Source organism: Sus scrofa, chromosome 4 (genome assembly GCF_000003025.6).
Source record: "Sus scrofa isolate TJ Tabasco breed Duroc chromosome 4, Sscrofa11.1, whole genome shotgun sequence".
Lineage (NCBI taxonomy): Eukaryota > Metazoa > Chordata > Mammalia > Artiodactyla > Suidae > Sus > Sus scrofa.
The window spans coordinates 76,840,938-76,866,446 of record NC_010446.5 but is presented as its reverse complement, the minus strand read 5'-3'; the positions used below and the strand labels follow the sequence as shown (position 1 = coordinate 76,866,446).

At 50.1% G+C, this 25,509-nt stretch overlaps 2 protein-coding genes across 2 annotated transcripts in view; both read left to right on the top strand.

Moving 5' to 3' along the window:
- Window positions 9,304-12,229, top strand: SOX17 (SRY-box 17). The gene is made up of 2 exons (XM_001928376.7): window positions 9,304-9,804; window positions 10,380-12,229. The coding sequence occupies exons 1-2, from the start codon at window positions 9,498-9,500 to the stop codon at window positions 11,294-11,296; spliced, it is 1,224 nt and encodes a 407-aa protein (XP_001928411.1). The 5' UTR covers window positions 9,304-9,497; the 3' UTR covers window positions 11,297-12,229.
- Window positions 12,387-25,509, top strand: part of LOC100627466 — a 272,180-nt gene continuing 259,057 nt past the window's right edge. The window contains 1 exon segment of the mRNA XM_021089367.1: window positions 12,387-18,817. The gene's annotated coding sequence lies outside the window, so the exon portion shown is untranslated.

Sequence of the window (25,509 nt, the reverse complement as noted above, 5' to 3'; positions counted from 1 at the left end):
TGAGCAAATACGCAGGTGTATCAAGGGCAGTGGGAGACACATTTCTCACCATTGGAAAGGGGGTTTATAAATATGGAAAAGGAGCAGGTTAGCGAGAACCCTGAGATGCTAAATTGGAACTGGAGGTATCTTTACTCATGGTTTTCATCATTTTTGGAGGTAGATATAGAAATAGCTGTAGAGCTGTGTGCGGGCGTACACACGTATGCCTGTTTCCTAGCCCTCTCTGCTGAGTCTAGAAGCCATGATACCCCAGTACCAATGAGAACCCAGATCTTGGTTTCTCAATGCCATCCTTCACTGAAAGATGCTCTTGACTCCCTGCAGAAATGGCTGAATCAGGGTTGAGGCAGGAAAAGTACAAGGATGAACCTGGACTATCTTGTGATGCCAGAAAATAAGGAAACAGTCGGAGGATGATACGAACACATCAAAAGGACACAGGAGCCAGACTGAAGGGGCCCCATGGGCCAAACCGGTGACAACCGGAGCTTCCAAATAAATAGTATTCGTTAAGGATGACAAACAACTGAATAAAGAAGGACTCCATGAGCCCACATTCATATAAGTAAATGAATAAATAAGAAAGAAGGGAAAACTTCCTTATAGTAGAAGGAATGTAGAGGGATGATGGGAACTCAAAACCACCATTCATCACCCACCCAAGCAGATGCTAAGGCAGGTGGGTGGAGGCTTGATGAGGATTTTAGACTAAGGACAGAGTTCCCCCTACAAAGGGTACTTGTTGGTTGCATAGGGGGACATGGTGACTTGAAAGCAGAGAAACTGGGCAGATACCAAGCTGATCAGGTGGTCAAGGTTAACTCGCAGTGATGATAGGGCTGATGGATAGCCTCCTTCAGCATGCCCTGGGAAGGGCCCACACCGTTTCTGTAGTTTTCCTGCCAAGAATGCAGGAGCCCATACCAGACAGACTAGGTGTGGGACCCCCCCTGGAGTGAACGCCTTGCTGTCTTTAAAACCATAAAGGAACTGTTCCAGAAGGAAGCCCAAAGAGACATGATGACAAAAGGCAACTGTGATCGTCCACTGAATGCTGGACCAGAAAGAAACAGGACTGTTGGAGCCGTCTGCAACATTTGAAGTGCGCGGGTGGCTTAGATGGTAGACATGGATGGGAGTGACGTTAATTTCCAGATTTGTTTGGTTATTTGCTGGCCGGTTACATGGGCAAGGGTCCACTGGAGTATTGAGAGTAAGTGAGACGTCATGTCGCAGCTTGCTCTTAAATGGTTCAGAAAAAGGCTAATGACACACATACACACATACATACACATGTTTTAATGTATAAGATATACTAGATGGGGTATTATATGTTTCTGAAGTATCTAAAATATATTGGCACATATTAATACATTTTATAATAATATATGTATTATAAATTAATGTATTCTGTATTTTATATTGTTCTATGCATTTATTTGTATTTTAGGGAGAGAGAGAGCAAATGTGGGGAAATGTTTTTGTTTAGATGGAGATGGAGCAGAAGCGATAAAATACCAACAAATTGAAGAGTCTCAGTGAAGCTGATACAATTTTTTATACTCTTCTTGCAACTTCTCTGCAAGTTTGAAATTATCTGAAAATAAATGGTTTTAAAAGAATGCAATGTGTTTACACAGTGGTCCGAGGAACAAGTGCTTTCATATATTAGTGTCATGTGTGATATTTCCTCCGTAAGACATTCATGTTTCCAAATTCTCACTAGGATAATTTTACAGAACTTGAGGAGCAAGGATGGATCCTGCAGTCCTTTTCAGCCCTAGGATTCCATATATGTCAAGCGACTTTCAAGGAAATGTTACATAGTAAGAAAATGTCAAAAAGCAGGGTTGTCTGTCTCCAAATTTAGGTTTTAAATTAACCACTGAGATAATCTATATTTACTAAAATAATTGCTGTCCAGTAAATCCATAGCCTTAGTTCATAAAACAGCATCTGGTTTGCTCTGGATCAAAAGTGGGACCCTTTGTGCAGTAATTAGTTTCTTAAAAAGGTTTTGCTCTAAAAACAGCAGCATTCCATTATAACTCAAAGCAATGCAGTCTTGTTTACAATCTCTATTTCCATTTTCTCTCAGTTTGCAATTATTTCTTTTTTCTGTACAAAGAACCTTCTTAAACACATTCACCCAGACATCTGCAGACACGCACCCCAGCCCAGTTCCACTAGGCACTTTTACTTTGCAAAACATTGTGATTATTTGTTCTCTTCTTTATCTGGAACAATTAGGGAACAGATTGGGTATTTTCTCCTTCCTCTTTTGAGAAAACCGACCATGAGGCAGTTTAAGTGACTTGCAGTTTACCTGGCTTCAAGTTATTGAACAACCAAGACTAGAATTTGCGGTCTTTCACACCAAAAGATCGAGGTGAGGTTTGCACATCTGTGGATTATTTTTCCTTTAAACACTTGGGTCCTGGGCATAGTTACCAAAATTGGACTTTGTCTCTCTGCCTTTAGGAGAAAAATCTAGTCTTATCCATGTTAAATGCTGATTACTAGGTATCTCATTGCATTAAAAGATCTTCTAATGGAATACTGAATGTTTTACAATTCTATGTATTTTTTTTCCCGGCCAGTCTTAATAGAGTTTTAGGAGCTTGACGTGCATATAACAAAGATTTTTAAAAATATTTTACCACCAAAATAAAAATATTGACATTCAAATATAATTAGAAAATGCACAATAGTTTGTAGACCTGTTGTAATGCTTTTGCTGATGGAACAGACAATTTTGACTAGAGCATGATAATGTTAGTTATTCCTAGTTATAATGGATATCAAAGTATTTTGAAAGTCCATTAATTTTTTTCTTGAAAACATATGTTTAGCTGTTACAATGCATTTACTTCCAGGATGATGGCAGCCTTTTCTTATGTATTCTCCTATCATGTCTTCATATGCTAACATGCATTAATTTAAATTTTATTTTATTATTAAATACCTGTGCAGCCCTTACTATGTACCAGGCCCTATTCTAAGTAGTTTATGAACAATTAACTCATTTCATCCTCATACAACTCTCTGAGATCATTATTATAATTACCCTTCACTTTACAGAGGAGGTACAGAGAGGTTCAGCAACATGTCCAAGGCTGCACAGCTGGAAGGCCATAGAACTATGATTCAACCCCACACAGTTTGACTCCCAAATTTGTGCTCATAACCAGCATACTGTGTGGTTCTGAGCTGAGCCTCAGACTTATGGGTGCTGGGGAAATATTGGGATTAAATGAACAGATGATTCTCTTGTCTCTTAGACTGATTTGAAAACATTAAGCAAATTATTCAATTGCTCTGTGCCTTAATTTTCCACTTCATAAAATGGAATGGATAATATTTGCATCCATTTCTCGCCCAAACAACAGTAAGAATGCAGGAAATTTACTTTACCTATAGCTGCTATGTGTATGGTTTTATGCCCCAAAGACTCGGTCAGTGGTAGGTCTAGAGGAGACCAACAGAGTCTCCTCTGCGACAACAACAAGACCACACAATTCAGTGTCATTAATTACATCTCTTTCCGTCTGAATTGAGCATGAAGTACAGGGGCAGAGCTTCAGAGACCCCACCTTCCTTATATCTCAACTTTATCCCCGTATAACTTTGAACTGTTTTCACTTTTTCAGCTGAATTAGAATTTGTTTGTATAATATAATACTCAAAATAAATGACATGTCATCTAGGGCTTGGGTGATTATTAATAAATATTTACTTTATAATATTTTTACTTTAATATAGTATTATTTTGTGTATTTTATATTTTTAGATTATAGGTATTTATTATATACTAATAAACATTATTAATAAAAATAGTTACAGATTTTCTAAATGAAAATGCTTTCTTGTTACAGCCCTGCATCTCTGATATTTAAGAAAAAGTATGGTGACATGGTCAGGAACAACACTGGAAGTTTCTGTGCCGAGAGTGGGTAATCTGCCCCTGCCTCCAGAGGAGTCAGGGAAAGAAATTCAAGACAAAACCCACCACAGTTAACAGCAAAGGCAAACACATAAGCCAAGCATCCTGTCATGTGACCTGGAGCAGGTCACCTGTTCTTTCTCAGTCTCAACCTCCTCTTCTGAAACATGAGGAGAATAACAAAGCTGCTCTGCCTCCCTTAAGGGCTGTCACGAAGCTCAGATGAGTTCACATGCAAGACACTGCTTGGTAAACTGTTCAATTAGGCAGAAATTAATACTAAAGGTTTTGGGTTTGAAAAGTCCCCCAAAGATAGAAATTTACTGATGCATCTATCCATGTGCAAAATTTTCCATGTACATTCTTGGCTTGGGCTTTCATGTTGAATGGGTTCAGAAAAGCCATAGGGCTTGAGTCAAATTCTGGAAGAGGTGAGGTTTCAGGTGCTTAGTGCCTGGAAATGACACTGGTGAAGGAGAGGGTGAGAGAGAACAGTGCTGACCTGAAGTCTGACCATGTGATCTACGCAGATGTGTCTTAGATGCCAAGAGAGTCTTTGCTGAGGATTACAGAGATAGTGTTTAGTGCCTTTCTTTAAAAGGTGACCCTGTGACTGCATTAAGGACAACCATCACAGTACCTGGAGCATTTATTCCGTACCAATGACGGTCTATGCTCTAGGGATATAGGAGGCCAATAAAGGGTCCTGACAAAGGTGTTGGCAAGGTCAGGAAATGGGCAGAGAAGGCAATTCAGGGAACAGAAGTCAAATGAACGTGACCACAGAGGAATCCAGCAAGGATTCCTAATATTTTCTCTCCATTGGAAGCCAACAGGTACAGTTTCAAAACCTGATAGGCTTGTGGCTCAAGCTGCATAGAAGAGTGGATAATGAGCGTGTCAGGAGTGGCCTGTCCTATGACCTATTCACTTTGATCTCTTTCATGATTACAGAATGCACACCGTTGCCCTAACCAACCAGTTGGCAAGACCCAGCCCTGCTGACTGGGGAAACTTGGCAAGCCAGCGCTGCCAGGATAGAAAAGCCACCTATTACAGTACCTCTACTAGAAAAAATAGCTCAAAGCGCCTGGCCTACTGATGTCAGCATCACCTTTACATGCCAGGAACAAATTACCGCAGTGGAGAGAGGGCCTAGAACCCCCTGCTGGACGCAAATCAATCAGAGAAGAAGACTAATGGTAGCTCTGCGCATTCCTCCGAGGCAGGGGCCGTGTCTGCTCTCCTCTGGGTGGGAGTGCAAGCTTTCTGCTCACAGTGGACATGCTGCTGATAAGACTGCCTGGTCAGCTGACTCCACAACTGGACAAGCAAGCCCCGGCCTCTTCCGGGGGGCGAGGAAGGTGGGCGTGGGGAGGTCAGCAGAAGCGGGTGCAGAGAAGCCACGCCGCTATCGAGACTCGCTTTAGAGCTGAGAGGCAGAGAGGAAGGGGAGCGTGTGTGTGTGCGATGTGTCCAGGGGCCGGAGGTGTGCAGTGGCAGGGAATAAAGGAAAGGCGCCAACTCTCCAGCCCGGGACCAGAGCTGGGGCGGGGGGAGGGGGTGGAGAATATAAGAAACACTCCCGCGGACGAGTTTCTGAGCAGGGAAGTGGACCGGGAACAGCGCATTTCCTGCTTCGCCTGTGCAAACCCCAGGCGGGGCCAAACGGGAACAGGGTTACGGTCGAGGAGTCGGCCGCTGCCAGGGCGGGGTTCGGGGCGGCCTCGACGGGGTCCGCCGACCAGGGCGGAATGCGGGAGGGGGCGGTGGGAGCGGAACGCACGCCTCCCATCCTCGAGTCGAGCGAGCGGCCCCAAAGCCCCTTTCGGCGCCGCACTTTTTCGGCCCCGCGGCAGAGGCGGGCTCACCAAGGGGCAGGGGCGCGCGCAAGGTGCGGAGTCCTTGGGGGTCCGACATTTGGGGGCCTCTCGGGTCGGGGTCGGGGGCTGCGCGACGCCAGAGCGGGTGGCCGCTCTCTCCCGGGTCCCTCCTTCCTCCCCACGTCTCCCATCCCACCTTCGACCTGGCATCCTGGGCCCGCGGGGACTGGCCCGGGGACGGGGAGAAGGAGCGCGGCCCTACCTGGGAGGTGCGGAGCCCCGAGCGCACTGCGTGCCGCGCGCCGCCTTCCGCTCGATTCCCGGAGGCCCCGCGGGTGCGCGGCTTATAAACGCTAAGGCCTTATTGTTGTTCTTTGTTCCGGGGATACCATTGTCTCGTAGCTGGCGGGCCGGCCCGGCGTGTTCCCAGCGTTCGGGCGCGCACCCCCTCCCCGCCCCCACGGACTTGCTCTGCGGTGTCCACGGCCTGCTCTGACGGCCGGCTCCCGCTTCCCGAGCATCCAAACACAAAAGCCTGCAGGACATCACCCAGCCTGTGCCTGGGCACTCAAGGTCCGAGCCGCGGCTCGCCACCTACCCGAGTTAATTTCTGCGCCCGCCGGCCTGGGGCCCAGAGGGGTAACGGGCACAACTTCGTGCCGCGCTAGGAGCTTCCTTGCCCAGTCTTTGGAACCTCGGGTCTGGCCAGGGGGCCGTGCATGCAGTTAATAGCCAGGAACCCAGAGATCCGTGTCTGTGCACTGCGGGAGTTCCAAGCGGGCTACGCGAGCGGGTGTACACGGCTCTTACCCGCGAACTTGTTTGCCCCCCCCCCGCGTAAATCTCTCGTGATGAGAAAAGCAAGGCTCGCAGGAAGCCACTCCGGATGTTTGCTGCTTTTCATGTGGCATTTGTGGCTGGCTCTGATAACGTCCAGAGCTTGACTTCCAACACCGCGTTTAGTAAAGAGACCGAAATAGAAGGGTCCACACACACCGCGGCCGGGTCTGCGGCGCCACCGTCCCCAACACGTTCCTCCAAATTTATGAAAAGTGAAGGATCAGAAGAGATTAGATACAGGTAAACGATATGTAGAAGGGACTCGTCTTGTAAAGACACCACGATTCTGTCCTTGTAAATATAAGTCAATTGCTCCTTTCTAACGCCCACGGAGGGTGTTACAAGAAGGCGGGCGGGAGGGGGGGATAAAATCTGAGGCTCCAGCTCCATCCTATGAATCCTGGGCTTTCCTTTGATTTTTAAGTATCTTAGCCAACAAAAATCAGTACTCCGTCTCCAGGAACAACTGCAATTAGTAACAGGGACCCCCAGGTTTCTTCCCCATCAGTTTCTGACCCTCTTGGCCCCTCTCCCTGTACAGAGGTGGAAAGGAGGGAAAAGGATGAAGAAAGCATAAAGGCTAATCCGAGTATATGCAATTTTTTTTTTTTGCACTCGCCCCTGGATTGTATTTCCTATGCACTGTTTTTATTTTATTTTATTTTTACAAAATTAGTCAAATAGATTCATTTAGGCAGATAAAATGTATTCTGGAAGGGACATTATTTTTGTTTGGTTTTCAATCTCTAGTTAAGACAACTCCTCTTAGTTCATAAAAGCTTTTGAGCTAGTAGTAAATTCTGCTTCGAGATCTTTGAAAAGATACTTACTACTATCCAGAAAAATTAGAGAAGATCACCAAGAAAACATCAAGGAGCTGCAGGATTAATCTGTTCTCTCTACTCCCCAAATTCCCTTACTTATATAACCAGTTGCAATGCAGTCATGCTTAATTTTCAAGCCCATTATTTTTTTTTCCAGAAAAATACACTCTGAAAGGAAAAGTACATCATCAGTTTAATTTGTTTATCAATTGCTTCAGAACCACCCATTAAAAATAACACCTCTATTATTTCCTTAAGCGGACTAAAATTTTCTCTTGTCTGAACTCCAGAGACCCAGGAACTAAAACCACTTTCTTCCTGCAGAAGGTGAGAGGGTAGCCAAGGAGTCACAGATCCTCAAGGAGTTAAAGTTGGCTTGAAACTAGTGAGCAGAAGTCCTTTGGAGAAATAACAATGCCAGAGAAATCTCAGGCCAGGGGTTTCCCAAAGGCTCTGTTTCTTTATTTTTCCAAATGCCACTAATAAGTAGACTGGATAGATTATTTTGTAGTTGTAATATCACCCAAGAAGCTGCAGCACATACTTCCCAGATCCCGGATGTAAGCCATAGGGTTTTTTGTTTGTTTGTTTGTTTTGTTTTATCACCCCCCACAGTAAACAAAGAAAATCTGTTGTGAAAATTGATGTATTGATTTTTTTTTTTGCAAAATTATGCAGGAATAGCCGTGTTCCTTGCTGTAGAAAACTACAGTACACAAACACAACAGCTTGGCTTAGTGGTTAAGAGCTCCAAGTCTGAAAGCAGACTGTTGGGAGAGGAATTCCACTGGCCAATACTATGGTCTTGAGTGAGTTCTTTAACCCCTCTGTGCCTCATTTCCTCTCCTGTAGGGTATAATAGCAACTACCTTATGGCGTTGTAAGGATAAACTAGTTTGCTGATGTTTGGAAGGAGCTCAGCACTGTGCCAAGCATTTGCTGTGCCATGTTTAAGTGTGAGAGAAGGGCCTGTTTACAAATCCCGCTCAAAAGGTTTCTCAGATTTACGCAGACGTTTAAAGGTTACTCACATTCTCATTCCAGCCAGGGAAATGTATAGGAATTCCCTGATCAATGCGTCAGGGTAGCCACCTTAAGCTGACCCTTAGAGCTACAGTTATTTTGCTGCTCAAGGGTTTCTTACTTTAATTGAAGAATATTTAGAGTAAAATCCCCGCCTCTTTTTTTTAACCTCGTTTTAGATATCAAAACTGAGTTTTGTCTCTTCTAGTGAACACATATGAGAAAATTTTGCTATATTTATTTTACATTTCATGTACAAATGATCAAAGGTTGATTTGTCTTTTGGGAAAAAGGCTTTAAATTCTTCAGGATGACGGGATATTGGCTACAGAACGTCATTCCATTGGTAATCTTGTTTTAGAAAATAAAACGTACCGCGGACATGGCATTCTGAATATAACACAACAAGCACAGTGAGTCCTTGGAAAGAAGTATTTTTGCTTATTTATTAATCAATTTGAAGACGACATCCTTGGGGCCCCTTGGAAGAAAGCTAGGTCACCCACCGCTGAACCCTCTGCTCCTGGATTAGTGAATGCTTCGTGTGTTGATGTGGCCAAGTACTTCTATCCAGTAGAGCTCTCAGCACCCCGGAAGGGTTTTTCAGGAGTACCCCTTCCCGGCTCGCAGAGGACGCGGCGCCAAAGCCCGGCTTCAGCCGGTTTTCCCGGGGGCAGGTGTAGCCTGGGTGCGGGGCCGGGGGAGGGGAAAGAGCGGGCGTGGGGTTGAGCTGGAACTTGGGACCTGGGCGGCGGGCTGGGCGTGGGCCTAACGACGCCCGCCCGGCCCGCCCCCGCTGCTCCATTGGCCACCTCGGTGCAGAAAAGGCCCCGCGGCCGGGGGGCTCCCGCATTGCCACTGGGCCGGCGGGGGCGCTGGTTGCACCGGTCGCTGGGATCCGCCAGGGACGCCGGCGGCGGGGTCGGCCCGGGCAACGCGAGCCGCCCGCGGGGCATCTCCCTCTCTCGTTCCCCACCCCCTCCCCCCGGTCGGGGGAGGCGGCGTGTCCGGCGGAGGGTTGCGGGGCAGGGCTGGAGCGCCATGAGCAGCCCGGATGCGGGGTACGCCAGTGACGAGCAGAGCCAGCCTCGGAGCGCGCTGCCCGCCGTGATGGCCGGGCTGGGCCCCTGTCCCTGGGCCGAGTCGCTGAGTCCCCTCGGGGACATGAAGATGAAGGGCGAGGCGGCGGCGACCAGCGGGGCACCGGCCGGGACCGCGGGCCGAGCCAAGGGCGAGTCTCGCATCCGGCGGCCGATGAACGCCTTCATGGTGTGGGCTAAGGACGAGCGCAAGCGCCTGGCGCAGCAGAACCCGGACCTGCACAACGCCGAGCTGAGCAAGATGCTGGGTAAGTCCGAGCTCCGGACCCACATAGTGCGAATCGTGGAGCCTCAAAGAGCGCGGGGCCTTGCGCTGGCGGCCCGGGGCGCGCTGCTGCCCCTCCTTCCCCGGGGCCCTCGGTTCCTTCCCGCTTTCCGCTCTTCGAGGCTCCACTAGTCGGCTTTGGGCCTCGGGCGTCGGCGTCAGGTTCCCCGGGTGGCCGGGGCGCGGGTCCAGCGGCTTCCCCGCGCCTCCGAGCGGTGGCGAGGACACCCTGGCGCGGAGCTGGGTTTGTCGTGCCCGTCCCCCGACTCCTTTCCCGGGTGGGGACGTTTTCAGTTGCTCGAACGACCGCGAGTGGGTGAGCGGAAAGCCGCTTCCAGGAGGCTGGAGAAGGAGGGACGCCTTAGCCTAGACCTTACGTCTTCCCCAAGTGCTTGGACGTCCCTCGGCCTCTGCAGTGCCAGCGTTCACCTTTACCTTGACCCCTTCTCCCACTAGTTGCACAGTCCAAGGTGGCGGGGTGGGGGGGCAGGCGGGGCCCGGGAGCAGGAGCGCACACAGCTGAGCCCGCGCCCCTCTCCACCTTCCGCGCCCCTGCAGGCAAGTCTTGGAAGGCGCTGACGCTGGCGGAGAAGCGGCCGTTCGTGGAGGAGGCCGAGCGGCTGCGCGTGCAGCACATGCAGGACCACCCCAACTACAAGTACCGGCCGCGGCGACGCAAGCAGGTGAAGCGGCTGAAGCGGGTGGAGGGCGGCTTCCTGCACGGCCTCGCGGAGCCCCCCGCGACCGCGCTGGGCCCCGACGGCGGCCGCGTGGCCATGGACGGCCTGGGCCTGCCCTTCCCCGAGCAGGGCTTCCCCGCGGGCCCGCCGCTGCTGCCCCCGCATATGGGCGGCCACTACCGCGACTGCCAGGGCCTGGGCGCGCCCCCGCTCGACGGCTACCCGCTGCCCACTCCCGACACGTCCCCGCTCGACGGCGTGGAGCCTGATCCGGCCTTCTTCGCCGCGCCGCTACCCGGGGACTGTCCGGCCGCCGGGCCCTACAACTACGCACAGGCCGCGGACTACGCAGGGCCCCCGGAGCCGCCCGCCGGGCCCCTGCACCCCCGGCTCGGCCCGGAGCCCGCGGGCCCCGCGATGCCGGGCCTCCTGGCGCCCCCCAGCGCCCTGCACATGTACTACGGCGCGATGGGCTCGCCAGCGGCGGCAGGCGCCGGGCGCGGCTTCCAGATGCCGCCGCAGCCGCCCCCGCCGGGCCCCGGGCAACCGTCGCCCCCGCCCGAGGCGCTGCCCTGCCGGGACAGCGCGGACCCGAGCCAGCCGGCCGAGCTTCTCGGGGAGGTGGACCGCACGGAGTTTGAACAATATCTGCACTTTGTGTGCAAGCCCGACATGGGGCTCCCCTACCAGGGCCATGACTCGGGCGTGAACCTCGCGGACAGCCACGGGGCCCTCTCGTCGGTGGTGTCCGATGCCAGCTCCGCAGTGTATTACTGTAACTACCCCGACGTCTGACGGGTGCCCATCCGACCCAGCCTGCAGGCCAGAAGCACAAACAGTGTTAGACACTTCCTGGAGGAGCGGAGCAAATCCTCAGCCTCGCGTTGTGTTGTGTTGTTTTTAAGTTGCCTTGGCGTATAATTTATGGTAATTTATTTTGTCTGCCACTTGAACAGCTGGGGGGAGAGGAATGTGAGGTTGTGTTTGAAGACTGGCTCAGACAGTGGTTTCCCACAGTTGCCCTGTCAGAACCCCATTTCCATGTTCAAGTTCACCAGTTTTCAATGGGTCCTGGAATAACCTGCTCCATTTCCCGAAACTTTATTGATCAAAGAAATTTTTATCCTGGGTGTCTTTTTTTTTTTAAATCTTAAAAAAAAAAATAAAAGCTAGAATCCTACTTTTCCACTCTGCTAGTGCCTCTGTCACAAAAGCCAACTTTTGAGATCGATGTTAAGCAATTAATAGAATTAGGAATGTTTTAATGATGACATTTAATGTATAGTATTGTAAATTACTGTAAGTTTCTCATTCTCTGGTACTAGTCTTAACTGACTTGAAGGAGAAGCCCTCAAATGAACATTAGGGCATCCCCAGTTTTTTTCTAGGGAAAAAACTCACAGAATGAGCCTACTTTATACATCTCAAGTGACCCTAGTCTTTACAAGGTAATGGTTTATCTGAACACTCTAAATAGTTTCAATTTTATCACTTTCAAAATCAGAGGAGAATATCCATGTCATTTTGGTTTTCTGGTTGAATCTTGAGGTCTGCCTAAAGAGACTTTGGTTTTTGGTTTTTTTTTTTCACCAAGAGTCTTTAAAACTCCCTCTCAGCACTGAACTCGCCAATCATCACACACCTACACCCTGGGAAGAAGCATTGCTGGGTTAAAAATAATTTGAAGGAGTCAGGACCAAATCAAAATAAAGTGTATTGTGACCTTGACTATTAATGAAACTTAGCATTCATCATTTCAATGGGATACTTTGCTATAAGCTGCATAAAGGGCCCTTTGTTGTTCCAGATACCTGAAGTTCTTAAGATTTGAGTGATCCAGGGACCATTTGTGGGAAGTGTGCTTTACAAATGCAACCATAGTGACGTTGGAGGGCAGCAACTGCCTGGCTCTTCCGGGGAAGAAACCGAGTCAGGCTGTGAGGCAGGTCAGCCTTGCTGGTTGCTGCAGCACTAGGAACCAGGGCCCTCCCCCTCACATTTTGCAGATGAGACATAAATGGATACAGATGACTTGTAATGGGCATTTCCTGTGCCAGGTGTTGCATCAATGCCATTTTGTACAATTTGAGCCTGATCAAGCCTCAGGTGCACTTAGGTGCGATTCTCCTCATTTTGCAAATGAGGCACGGAGGCACCTGCCGTGTATATGGTGAAAGCTTGGTGTTTCAAGTTCTGACGACATACTTGTTCATATTTGTTTCTCCTTGGGCAAGGTGTATCCATGGCACTGGGGAATTTGCATTTGGGTGGTGAGAAATTGTATCGTTCTCCAGACTGATAAATGCTGTAGAGAAATGGAAGAGGTGGAAGGTTGGCTTAAAACATTTATTCTCAGGGTTTTCTGAGCTGATGTGGTTGGTAGGACTCTCTTGATAAATGGCTGGGCATGTGTTTTTTTATTTACAAAGGGTTCCTTGGTGCTAGGAATGTTCAGTTTGAAGGTTTCAGCGAGGAAAGGTAAGTCTATTCCATTAGGAATAACAGAGGTTATCTTAAACATCTGAAATGAAAAAAGTCCATCCCAGGGTTCTAGCTATCATCCAATGCAATTTCTTTGCCTCTAAGACCCTTTTTCTGCCCTTTTCATTCTTTCTTCCTCTGATCCCAGGCAGGTTCTGTTTCCAGCCTGGGTTTCTTCTCCAGGATTCTACATTCCTGGTAGAAAAGTGAGTAGGGGTGCCCTACTTGCTCAAGTTCAAGGCCATGTCATCAGGTCAAATCACTCCAGGTATTTTAGTGCATATTTTGGTGGCCCAAGGAGACTCAGTTGCTGCTACTTTTCCACAAAATGAAGATAAACAGGGGAAAGGGGAAAAGAAAGAGCTCTGGGAAGAACCAAAAGTTCTGTGAAGTTACATTCTTAACTCCTCATCAGGGACAGGTCAAATAATAATAGGGAAAATGAGTGCTGAAATTGTCCAGCATTTCCAATACCTTTAACCCCAAATGGAAGGCAATTAACGTCCTCACACTTGGGGCTTGTGGCCAGAGGCATCTCACCCCTTCCTTGTCTCTCCTTAAGCAACCTCAGATGAAGTGAACTTAGATGCCGCCTAGTGACTGGTTTTTGTTTACTTTGGAAAGAGATACTAAAAGATCTGTTGCTTTTCCCCATCTCTGCTTGTATGCCAGGAGGTAGGAAGCAGGGCAGCTCTCCTCCGCTGTAAGCACTCTCAGGTGGCTATTTGAACTCACCTTAGATGATGGTCTAAGGGAAGCTAGGAAGGCCCTCCCTGGACGCATGCGCACATGGGCAGGTGCAATATTTTAGGCAATTCATGACTCCCCGTAACTCACCCAAAGGTTGTGGGAATCCAAAACCCTCAGGTTCAGAAGCCCTGATGGTGAAGCTTTGTTGGGAAGCCCGGCACCCCAAGCAGGGAAGCGGAAAGGCCAATTCCCTTTATTTGAAAACACAAAGGAACATCTCAAGAATTCTCTCATGTTATACGGAGTTTTCCTTTCTTGAGACTGCATCAAGGAACTTCGGGGAGTACATCCCTCTCTTAAACCTGTGATGCTCAGTGAAGATAGGGGCTTCTTCCTTTGTGCCCCATGGTAGGTGGTGGCTTATCTCCGCACCTTGGGTATTTAATCCTTGTATCAACTCCTCCCACATTTAATCTGGGTTGGACTTGCTACTTGAAACCAATTGAATGCAGCAGAAGTGAGGCTGTGCCAGCTCTGGGACCAACCCTCAGGAAGGCTTGGCAGTGTCTCTTATCATAATCCCTAGAGCCCTGAGCTGCTCAGTAGGGAGTCCAGTTACAGGGTTCGGAGACCCATGTGCGGAGACCGCGAGGCTGCCTGCAGATGGAGGGCTCTACCTGCCCAGCAGCTGACCCCCATCTCCTGCCACCATCCTGCCCACTGGAACTTGCCAGAAGAGCAAGCACCCGGATGCACCCAGGTAACCCACAGGCGGGAGAGATTTTTTTTTTTTTTTTTAAGATGGTTGTTGTAAACTGTAGAGTTCAGGGAGTTTTGTTACTAGGCAACAGATTGAGACAGCTTTTATCCTTAAATGACCCTTTCTCATTGTTAAGTATAGAGATGTGGACACTGGTGGAAAAACCAGGGAAAAAGTTTTAGGTCAGAGACACCAATATAGGTTTTTTAAAATTATATTTTATTATTAAAGCATAGTTGATTTACAACGTTGTGCCGATGACACCAATAGAGTGTGAAGGGGCAGGACAGGATGTAAAATTTGATCCAGGTTGGACCTCTTGGGGGGAGGCAGCCCTAGAGGCACAGACTCCTCTTTCCTCAAGCAGATGCTGATGAGGTATCTGCACAGATATCAGCTAGTGACTGGTTTTTAAAACATTACATTTGTGTCAATTTTTAAAATTGGTTTTCCTTTGGAAACAAACACACACTCTTTCCTGCCCCATCTGCCCTCTGAGATGCTTTAGTGTGTCAGGAGGTAGGAATCCAACCCTTTCATGGGCTGAGATGTCTTGATTTGATGCCAGCATAGTCTACACAGCCTTGAGGGACTCAGAAAAAGAAGCCAGCCAGTGTTTTCTAGCCTACCTAGACACTACCTCCACCTCTATTAAAGCTACCAGGGCAGATCTGATAAATTACAAGTAAACTTGTAAACTTCTTATACAAGCAGCTATGAGATAATAGCACAATGAAATGAATTCTTTTACTTACTGTTCTTACCTCAGAAGATAATTTCACCTTTAATCTGAATTGCACTGCGAAAGACTCTGGCTTCTTCTGTAACTTTGTGCTGATGTCAAGAAAAGCACACACAAGAGCAGGGAATTCATTGAAAATGGAGTGGGGGGGGGTGCCATGAACCAAAATATATCATCGCCGTCTAACATTCTGTCCACTTTGTTTGGCTTTTAATACTCAGAACAGTGCTGGGCACATGATAGAGGTCCAGCCTTTCCTTCTCTGCCTATTCCGCTCCCATTCGTTGTGACAACCCTGGACAGTCGAGAGATTTCACAGCCATTATTTCAGCATGGAATTATTCTTTCTGCTCACAAGGTGCTTCCTTCTGAATATTCATCTGAGGAAGAGTGGGATTTCATCCCTACCTGTCCCCAACCCCATTGGGAGTGGGATGAGGAATGTTCAGCTTCTTTCTCCACGTGATCAGCCTGTGGCTGCCAGAACTTTCCCTCAGGTCCTCTGACTTGGAAGCAAGCTTCTTCTCCTTAATGTGTCACTGTACCACCTACCCTAACCTTCCCTCTGGTGAGAAAGCCCTGTGCTTGCTCCTGAATTATTAGGCAGCTTCATGGCAATTAATTTGCCCTGCGCCTCTTACACAAGCACTAAACCCTCACCATTGGCGATTCTCCTGGCTTTGTTATTCAAGATTCTGGATATTAAAAATTCTTAGTGCAGTACAAAATATTATTCAAATAGTAAAACTGTACTTCTTAGTGAAATGTAAAATTTCTTAGCACTAATATACAGCAAGGGCTCAATAAGTTGTTGCTATGATATTAATGATGTTCTTTATTTTCAATGTTCTCTGTAGCTCAGGTCCAAACAATTTGGCCGAATAAAGAAAAATAATTTTGAATCTTATTCTTGCTGAAGACAGTTTAGCTTTGAGGATCTCCTTTCTGTTTGGGCCACAGTCTCAAACACTTTGCCAAAGTGAAACTCACAAGTATTCCCCAAAGCGATGTTGCTCGAAGAGGTGACGTGCGAGGTTTGCTTCTGCGTGGGGATTCGGATGGGTCATGCGGAGGAATAACTGCAGTAGCTGTAGTCCGACCCCCTTTTCTCCAGGATTCTAGGAGTTGTGCCCTCCCACTGACCCATCTCTTGGACAAGCCGGCCAGAGGAGGCTGAGCGGTGTTCTTGTCGATCTGGTTTCCTCCGGCTACAAGGAGAGCAGGGTGAGGGGATGTGGGGTGGCGGGGTCCGGGGGAAGGACTGTCGATGTTCACTCTGTGGAGCGTGGCACCTCGGAAACGGATGACCAGGGGCTCGGTCGTTGGTACCTCCCTCGGTTTTCCATTGGGAGTTCCTGCTTTGCTGAGGCTGGAGACAGTCTCCAGGGGCTCAATCAACTCCTTTCTCCTGCATCCAGTTCAGGGCAGCAAACTTAACAGCACAGGGCCTACATGGGCTGTTGGAACAGAGCAGAGAATGGCTGAATGTGTGATGGATCCCAAAGGAGAAGAGTCTCTACATTTTGGGTTAGAAGTTCCCCGGGCTCAGCACCTAAGCTTTGTGAGTTTAGAAAAGGCACTAATTCTTTCTGGTTTCTGGTTGGCTAATCTGTAAAAAGTAAGGGTGGTGGCCTAGCAGTTAAGGATCCAGCATTGTCACTGCTGTGGCTCAGGTCGCTGCTGTGGTTTGGGTTTGAGCCCCCCCCCCCAAAAAAAAGGAGGGATAATGCTAAAAACCCTGTCCCCTCACTGACTGTTGTAGGGATCAATGGGAGGATGCTTAAAGGATAGCTTTAGTGTGGCAGAAAACACTCTCTCCCCTTCTCTGCCTGCTGATTATTCTCCGTCTTACCCAGCCGACTTGGGGAATTTAATTTCCTTGTTCCACTGGGAGGACAAGACTAACTCACCTCCCCTGGTGCTTTGCTTAGTGGATTGAGATTTTTCCCTGTCTTGTAAGCTTGTGCATACAAGCTGGAAACACAGACCATCTGTGTTTCATGCTGAGATTTGGCAGTTCAGCCTCTTGATTATAAAATGAAAATAGAAATCATTGTCACTTGGAGAAGAGCTTCATATAGAATGCCTCACTTCGTAGGAACTCCCATGTTGCATGAAAATCTCAAGGTCTTTACAAAGGGACAGTTCAGTGGGACACACTGAGTGCAGTGGTAAGTCTGCTAAATTAACACTCACCTTGCAGTCCAGCCCCTTCCCCCACCAATCATAGTTTCTCAAGTCCTGAATCACATTTCCATGTCATTTACTTTTTAAAGACTGAACTGAGCTGGAATTCTTGAGGGCACAGGAGCAGAATGGAATGGGGGAGGGCAGCAAATGAAGAAATAAATTCTGGCTTCTGGCAGTTCTAAGCGATGTTGAAACTTCATACCCGGGTTTTTGAATCACTCAGCCCTCGCAAGTTATTTCGCCAGAGGGGTGTGGATGGGGTGAAGGGAAGAAAATTCTGACTTATCCACGAAATGAAGGGGACAGGATCATTGTTGTTTCCTAAGCAGTGGATTCTTCTGCTTATTTTAATAAATCCATTTGGATGTTTGAAAACAATACTTGGGATTGTAGGTGCCCCCTACACACACCTCAAAAATATTACACTGAAAAGGGAGATTACAGGAGGGAGAAATACCATAAAAATTCAAGTTTGTAATTTCAGAACAGAGACTGCACATGGAGAGTGAATAGTTGTCTTTATTCATTTAAAACTAAGTTAAACATTTAAAATGATGCACAGGCTTACAGGGGAAAAAAAAAGCAACATTACAAACGGGCTTGTAATACAAAGAGCTGTGGGAAGATTCCATCCCTCCTCAAGTGTTAGTCAATCCTCCTGCCCCCCTTTTGGGTCTACTGGGCTTTACCGGCATTAATAACGAAGCTCCTCTGGCAGTTAATTAATTAATATGCCTGCGAGGCTAATTCCATGTTTATCAGTTTTTGACATTGACTTCCTGCTATAACAGCCAAGCACGTCCTGCGCCCCTCCATCCACCGTAGTTACAGCCTTATTTCCATTTCTTCTGTGGATTACAATTGCCTTCTAGAGTACTGGGCAAACACACCCTTCTTGTTTCATCGCCCAGCCGGGAGGTTTTGACTCCCCACTGCGGAAAGTGTGGATATCTGTGTCCGCAGCTTTTCCAGCAGCTACTGGTCTCAGCGAAGGCGGCTATTTTGGGATAAGTGTGTGCTGGCGGGGGGGGGGGGGGGGGTGGGGGAGGGGGGAAAGAGGCAGATGGACGAGAGATGCGCGTGTTATGCGGAAAGGTATCCGTTTTCACAGACTGCTTCCCGCCGTGGTTAAGATTTTGGACTTTGTCACTTATACCTACTAGGAAAGAGAAGTAGTGTCCCTAAAGCTTTACTCAAAGAAAAAAAATAAATAAAATCCTGTAAAGGGGCAAACCCTACGCTCGGCGGTCGGTTTCCACGCCCACCCATCCTCCCCCGCGCGGGTCCGGGTCCCGGGAGGCGTTTGCGAGTCCCTCCCGCGCGGGTGTCTCGGGGCTGAGAAGCGCTGGAAGCCGAAGGCGCCGCGCTCCCCTCGCCTCCGGGAACGCGCGCCGGCTGCTCCTAATTCAGGGCAGCATTTCACCGAGACTCTGCAATGACTTCAACTTAAAAGGTAAAAAAAGCTCTTAGGTTCTGTGTGGGTCAAGGAGAGCACGGCCATCCTGGTGACCGGGCCCCCAAAACCGTGACGTCGTGTGCCCCTTCCAGGCGTTTGGCTCCGTGGCCTTGCGCCCCGGTGCCGACAACGCGGGTGGACGTGGTCTGAAGCGAGGCGGACTCGAAGGTTAGGCCAGTGCTTCCCTTTTGTGTCGTTGAGGAACGAGTCTCCCAGGCGAGGACCTCAGAAGTCGCAAACGTGACATCCGGGACCGACTCCTCCTCCGAGGGGACGATTGGGGTCTCGCCTGTGACTTTCGGCCGAGGGGAAAATTAACCCCAGTGAGCGCCGCGCTCAGTGAGCAAGGGGCCGCGCGTCACGGTGCTCGGTGTCCAGTTCTCCGCAGCGCAGGTGCAGCGGACGGCTGGAACGTGCGGTGCCGGAGGGCCGGTCGGTGCCGAAAAGGCTTGGCGGCCCGGGGCGCCTGCAGTGTCAGTGGGCCGGCGGGGGCGTTGGCTGCACCGGGGGCTGACCGGGGGACGGGGTCGGGCGTGGGGAAGAGAGCGGCCCGCGGGGAATCTCCCTCCCTCGCTCCCCGCCCCATCCCGGCGGTCAGCGGAGGCTTCGAGTCTGGCTGGGGGGTTGCGGAGCGCGGTGCGGGAGGTAACGGCGGGGCCGGTCCCTCTCCAGGATGTGAAGGTGAAGGGCGAGGGGGCGGCGAGCCCCGGGGAGCCAGCCCCGGCTTTGGGCGAGTCTCCATCCGGCGTTTTCAAGGTGTGGCTAAGGCGGAGCGCGGGCGGCTCGCGCGGGGACCCGGGCTGGCAGGATGCGGAGCTGCGCCGCACTCCGGGGCAGGCGCCGCGAACCCTGGAGGGAGTGAGAGGAGTGGGCTTCTGCAGGGCGGGCGCCGGGCTTGGGGACATCCGCGCGGGCTTACCACCCCGTGGCTCGGTGGCTCTGCCTCTGAGACCTCTCTTCTACCAGGAGTTTTACCGGAAGGGAAACAGTTGACTGGCAGGTGCAGAATCATCTTGGGGGCACGAGATAAAATTAGGATCGAGACCACATTGTTAACCATCTCCAGGTGTAAATGATAAAACACTACGAAAATTTGCCATCATGTGAAAGGTTTTTTAAGGTGTCCTCTAATCAGGCAAGATTCTATTAAAAAGAGAAAACCCGAGAGCTCTTATTATAACTTTTTAGAAAAGAACCATTTCTTCTTTATTTCTCAGGTAAGAATTTGAGAGACTTAAATGCCGATTAAACTGCTGATCGCTGATAAAGCTGGAAATGCATTAAGGGCATCTTTCAGGAAAATGTGTAAGGCTTTAGGATTTCAAGTGGTACAGGCTGCTGTCCTGAGCTTTCCTTTCTATGCTGAAGTTTGTGTGGGAAAAGCCAGGAGACCTGGCCTCTGGTTGTGAAGAGTTCAAGCTCATTCTGCTTTGTCTTTCTAAGGTGAGGAAGAGTCGGGGGTTTTGTTTTGTTTTAGAAAGAATAAAATGGCCAGGCTTTATTTTCCTACCAACGTGAAAACATTCCTCTTCTGCATAAATAACTTCATTACACTTTAAAATTTTCTTTTTTTCTAAAAAAATAAGCAAAACATCAGGAGAAAACTAGTGACCGCTTACCAGTGCTACCAGTGCTGTTTTACCTTGCGCTCATTTTCTCTGCATGTAAAATCATAAAGAACTTGTAGGGTTTCTCTAACCGCCACCCGCAATAATGGGATCCCGTTTTTCCCTACCGTTCTGCAGCTTGCCTTTCCAGTTAATTTTATCTATTTGGCGTTCCTGCTTCCTAGAAGCTTAACCTCTGTTTACTGGTTGGTGGTCTTGTCTACTCTTCCGTGGGGTCGGCCCTACTTGACCTGTCTCCAGTCCCATTTAAATTTGTGTGTTGACTTAATCCTTTCCTGCACAATGAGAGTCCTAAGAGCCTCGCACTCACGCAGACGTTGTGAACGTGAACGGAGAGTACCTGCATTTACAATATAGGGGACCCAGCGGGGAGCTCCCAGGAAGTAAAGAGGCAGAAACATTTCAAGTACAACTTTTTCACAAGACTGGTTCTCACTGTATCCGACCTCAGGGGTGCTTGCAGCCGGGTGGTGGGTTGAAAACTCCGCTGGCGGTCCTTGCTCCTGGACACCGTCCCTAAGTTGCGGGCCTCAGTGGGGCAGGGGTTGGCCTGCCAAGGGCTGGGGGCTTCGTGGACACTTCGGGGACCCTCAGGTCTCTAGATGAGCCGGCGTCCCGAGAAGCCGATTTGGTCGCGGAAGGTGAAATCTGCGCCATACTCATTGGCTGGCGGAAACCTGGCGTTCCTGTTCCCGCGAAATGGTTAATTTTAACCCCCACGCTGTCCGCACTTGGACTGTGGAGTGTGTGGCGCGCCGCTTTCCGGGTCTCTCTCGAGCCGGCGGGAGGCCCGAGCGCTGACAGTCGGGAGCCACTCGGTCCCCAGCGAGGCGGGCACGGGCGGAGGAGCGGCCTTGCTGGAGTAGGCGGTGCTGCGCTGGGCCCTGCAGGACCTGCCGGATGACAGGACCGATGTCCCCGCCCTTGCCAGCTTCTTGGCGCGCCCTCGCTAGACCCCGCCTTCTTCGCTGCGCCGCGGCAGCGCGGGGGGCGTGGGGGAGCGGCTGGCGGGCCCCCGGGCCCCTGCACCCCTGGCTCGGCCCGGAGCCCGCGGGCCCCGCGATGCCGGGCCTCCTGGCGCCCCCCAGCGCCTTGCGCGGGAACTACGGCGCGCTGGGCTCCAGAGGCCGCCCCAGCCCATGGGATACCCCGCCAGGAGCGCGCGGGACTCCGTCGCAAAGCAGGCGGTGCAGAGGGCTCTCTGCTTCAATAAATGCACAGTTCATCTTTTCCTCTTTTCTCTATATGCGCCTAAATCTGTCACTGAAGTTTAATTATTTTTATAGAGTGGAAAATTCATGAACCGGGATAGAAAGCACTTTTATCTTTCAAAGTTATCTCATCCCATCTGGTTTTCAACATTTAAGTAATGTTTATTGTGTATCTTCTGCATTTCACATCAGGTTTTCTAAATCTTTTGGGTATTGACATTTGTAAGTTTATAAATAAAGCTTGAAAAAATTCTCTGTATATGGAGATTTTTTTTTTTTTAATAGCCCTACAGGAGGTGTATGAGCCAGGGATTGAATCTGAACGGCAGCTGTGACCTATGTGGGATTCTTTAACCCACTGCTCCCTCTGGGGATCAAACCCCCTATCCAAAGGGACCCAAACCGCTGCACCTTGGTTCTTAACCCACTGTGCCACAGTGGGAACTCCACATATAACTTTGGCAAACCTAAGTTACGGTGTCCCTCGGGAAGCAGACAGTAGGATTAAAGTGGTGGATGAAGAAAGATTAAGGAGAAACAGAGCAGTTATAAAGGGGACTCAGCAGAAGGACCCGCAGCTCCAAAGCAAAAGCAGGTAGCTCAGACCATCATCCATGAGCCAGTGTTGGGAAGAGGGAGCAGCAGGTACTGGAGCTCAGGTGGTGGTGGTCTTAGGGCTGCTGCCCGCCAGGGGCTCTGGCTTGGAGAAGAGGAGTGAAGCCATGCTGGTTATAGCCCAGCAGGATGGGGCCAGGAAATAGATTCTGGGGAGAAAAAAAAAAAGCCCGTGCTCTCCCTACTTTCCAAAAGTGCCTCTTGTTGGCCAGACCTAACTGCAAAACCAGAGGACAGGGAGAGCGAGGTGGGGACCACGTGGACTGGGGGAGAATCAGCTCCACAGGAGGCAGGTGGACATAGCCCTTCAGACTACACTGGGTACACTGACTACCTGGCTGTGTGTGTGACACATAGATCCTGGTAGGAGGAAACCTCAGCTGCTCTCACCTATGGAATCCTGCTCATGAGGGGAGAGCCTGGAGACACCCAGTGGAGCATGGGCGTGACCCCCACCAGAGACCCTGCGTTCCAGGTCCAGGCTTCTGGACTCTTCACTTTCGTGAGCAGATGCAGGCCGGCCACTGTTTAAACCCCTTGGTGTTGGTCTTCCTCTCACTTGAAACACAGGGACTCAGATAGCCAGGGGAGAGCCAGCGGGAGTGTGACGGCTGTTCCCCTGGTTGTCGGAGCCACCAAATGCGGGGTCCCCTCAGCAGCATTGCCTCCCTGAGCGGCTGTTAGCGATGCTGTGTCTCAGGCCAGGATAGCACTTCTGCGTCAGATTCTGGTTCAGAACATGGCTTCTCAAACTTGAATCTGCCCACATCTTGCTCAATAAAGTTCGAGTTCAGACTGAGTAGGGCTGAGACTCTGCATTTCCAACAAGTTCTCAGACATGGCTGACACACCACATGTGGGGTGTCAGACCCTAGACCCAATATCCACACTGACTTAGGGACCCTTTATGACCTAAAACATGTCAAGTTCAGGATCACCATAGGGTCATCTCAGAAGATCCACCAAACAGTTCTGGGTCATTTTTGCCTGCTGGCTCTTCACCCCCACATGCTCACTGTGGTTGGTTATCTTGCTTTTTTTTCCAAAGTCCTGTAAATGTTCAACTTAGGACATAGGTGTGACAGCACCGGCAGTCATGATGCTCATGGAGAGGAGGAACCAGGAAGGTGACCAGGGAGTGTCTGACCTCCAGGGCTGAGAACCTGCTGGACTTGAGCTGGCACAGCCCTGGTGTTGGTGTCACCCCCTCCCCCCCACCCACTGGGTATGTCCACTGATCTCACCCCAACTTCCTTATTGTTGAACATTTCATGAATCTATTTCTCATTTGTTGGTTTCTTACTAGATTACCGTCGGGCATTTTCTGTGGTACAGCATATTAGAGTTTGGCACTTTCTAAATCTTCTCAGTCCTACGACCTTCCATAAGCCAGTGAGTCTCCTCTGTTCTCAAGGAACCTGTGGATGTATATGAGGAAAAGCACGTGGATAAATAATGGTTACTGTGTGGTCAGGGCAGTAAAGTAGGGTTCTGGCAGAGAGCAGGGTGATGGATTCCGAGTGAAGGGGCCCAGATTAAAGATAATACTGGCTGACCTGTACCGAGCACTTACTCCAGATGGAGGAACCCCTGGGGAAGGCCCGATGCTTCCCTGTGGCCCCCGAAGGGGGAGGGAGCCCAGCGGGGAAGGTGGTGGGGGTGGGGAAGGCATTTCTGAGTGGAGTCTGGACCTGAGGGAGAAGGTAGCTGCTGGAGGGGGTGGGGATGGAGCTGGGGGGAGTGGAGCCCCGACTTGAGAAGAGCAGCTCCAGGCAGAGAGCTTCCGGTGCACTGTCCAAGGCCCAGGTGAGACTGGACGTCGTGGACTGGGCTCTGTTCTTCAGGCCCATGTGCTCAGAACCGCAGTGTAGAAACAGACGACTGAGACTGTGGGATTTTTGCAAAGCAGAGCGTTTGGAAGCCGTGGGCAAGAGAAACAACAAGACAGGGAGTGTTGGTGAGATTTTTACCTCCAGGGTTTGATGGAAATGGTCATGGAGGAAATGAGGTTGGAGAGCTGTTAGCTGTGTGGGGTTGGAGGAGAAACAACTAGAGAGCGAGCGGAATGATAGGTGCGTGCATCAGAGCGGACTTCCACCACAATCCACCGATAATAAGCCAGGTGTGGCTGGGGTGGGGCTGCTGGAGGGGAGGTGCAGGTGCTGAGGTTGTGCAGCTGGGGAGGGCGGGGGATTGGAATCTTCCCTGTGCAGATTTCATGAGCCACCCACCAGTGGGAGCGGGTTTAATCAGGCTGTCCAAGAGTCCAGGGGTGGGTAGAGGAGGTAGACCAGAAGGCCAGGAGCATGCCACTGAGATGCAAAAGGGAGCCGTGGGGACACAGAAAAACCCCACTCAGATGGAAGAATATGGAGGAAGAAGTGGCAGACATTCCGAGGGATAAAAGGAAGTTGTACCATCCCTCTGGACCTCCAGAGGTAGATGTTTTTAGTTGAGGGGTAAAAGATCTGGAGTTCAGAAATGCCGACGGCGACAGCAGCTCAAGGCCGGAGAAGCCAGCATGTCTCTTATTCACTTTGTAATCGGTGGTGGGGTTTCCAGATAAGTGTTATGAGCAATTCCTTGCCTCTGAGAATTTCCTGTGCGAAATAATTGTTCTTGATCACTAAGTCCTCAGGTTTAAAAATCATTCTTAGCAGCACCGAGTTCTCCTCTCTTGATACCTGAGGCAAAGCCGCATTCACCTGGATGGGTTAGGGTTCTGGAAGGTGCCTGACTTCCCACACCTGACCCCCAGAGAGATCTTTTTATCCCAATAGTGAGCACCCTGACCAGGCTCCTTGTGCCTGTGCGACAGACACAAAGATGGTGCTCCACGTTAGGAGGGGCACTCTGACGGGAGGTCTCACTGCAGGTCCCCGAGGTCGTGGCTCCCTTGGAACTTCCCAGCAGAGAGGAGGGCTGCGTGGACATGGAGCCGTGCGTGCCCCAGGACCTCTTCCTCCAGAGAAGTTTCACCATCTCCAAAAATACTGCAGAGACCCCGGCTGCACCCCGGGGAGAGAGACAGCCCCCCTAGGGCCCTCACGGCCAGGGGCCAAGTCCACTCAACCCGGGCGGGAGCATCCCCCAAGCCTCCCAGGCCTCAGTCAGGGGTTCGAAGCTCAGGGCTGAGTGGTCCAGGGGCCAAAGGAAGGGAGGCCTTCCTCTTCCCCCGTGGGCCCAGCATCCTGAGACTCCGAAGGAGAGAGCGAGTCCCTGGCTGTCCCCTGCT

What these genes read in the sequence shown, in the direction of transcription:
- SOX17 (XM_001928376.7), top strand. Translation starts at nt 9,498, where the DNA reads ATGAGCAGCCCGGATGCGGGGTACGCCAGTGACGAGCAGAGCCAGCCT. An exon ending in CGAGCTGAGCAAGATGCTGG is followed by an intron (nt 9,805 to 10,379) that starts GTAAGTCCGAGC and finishes GCGCCCCTGCAG; the next exon opens with GCAAGTCTTGGAAGGCGCTG.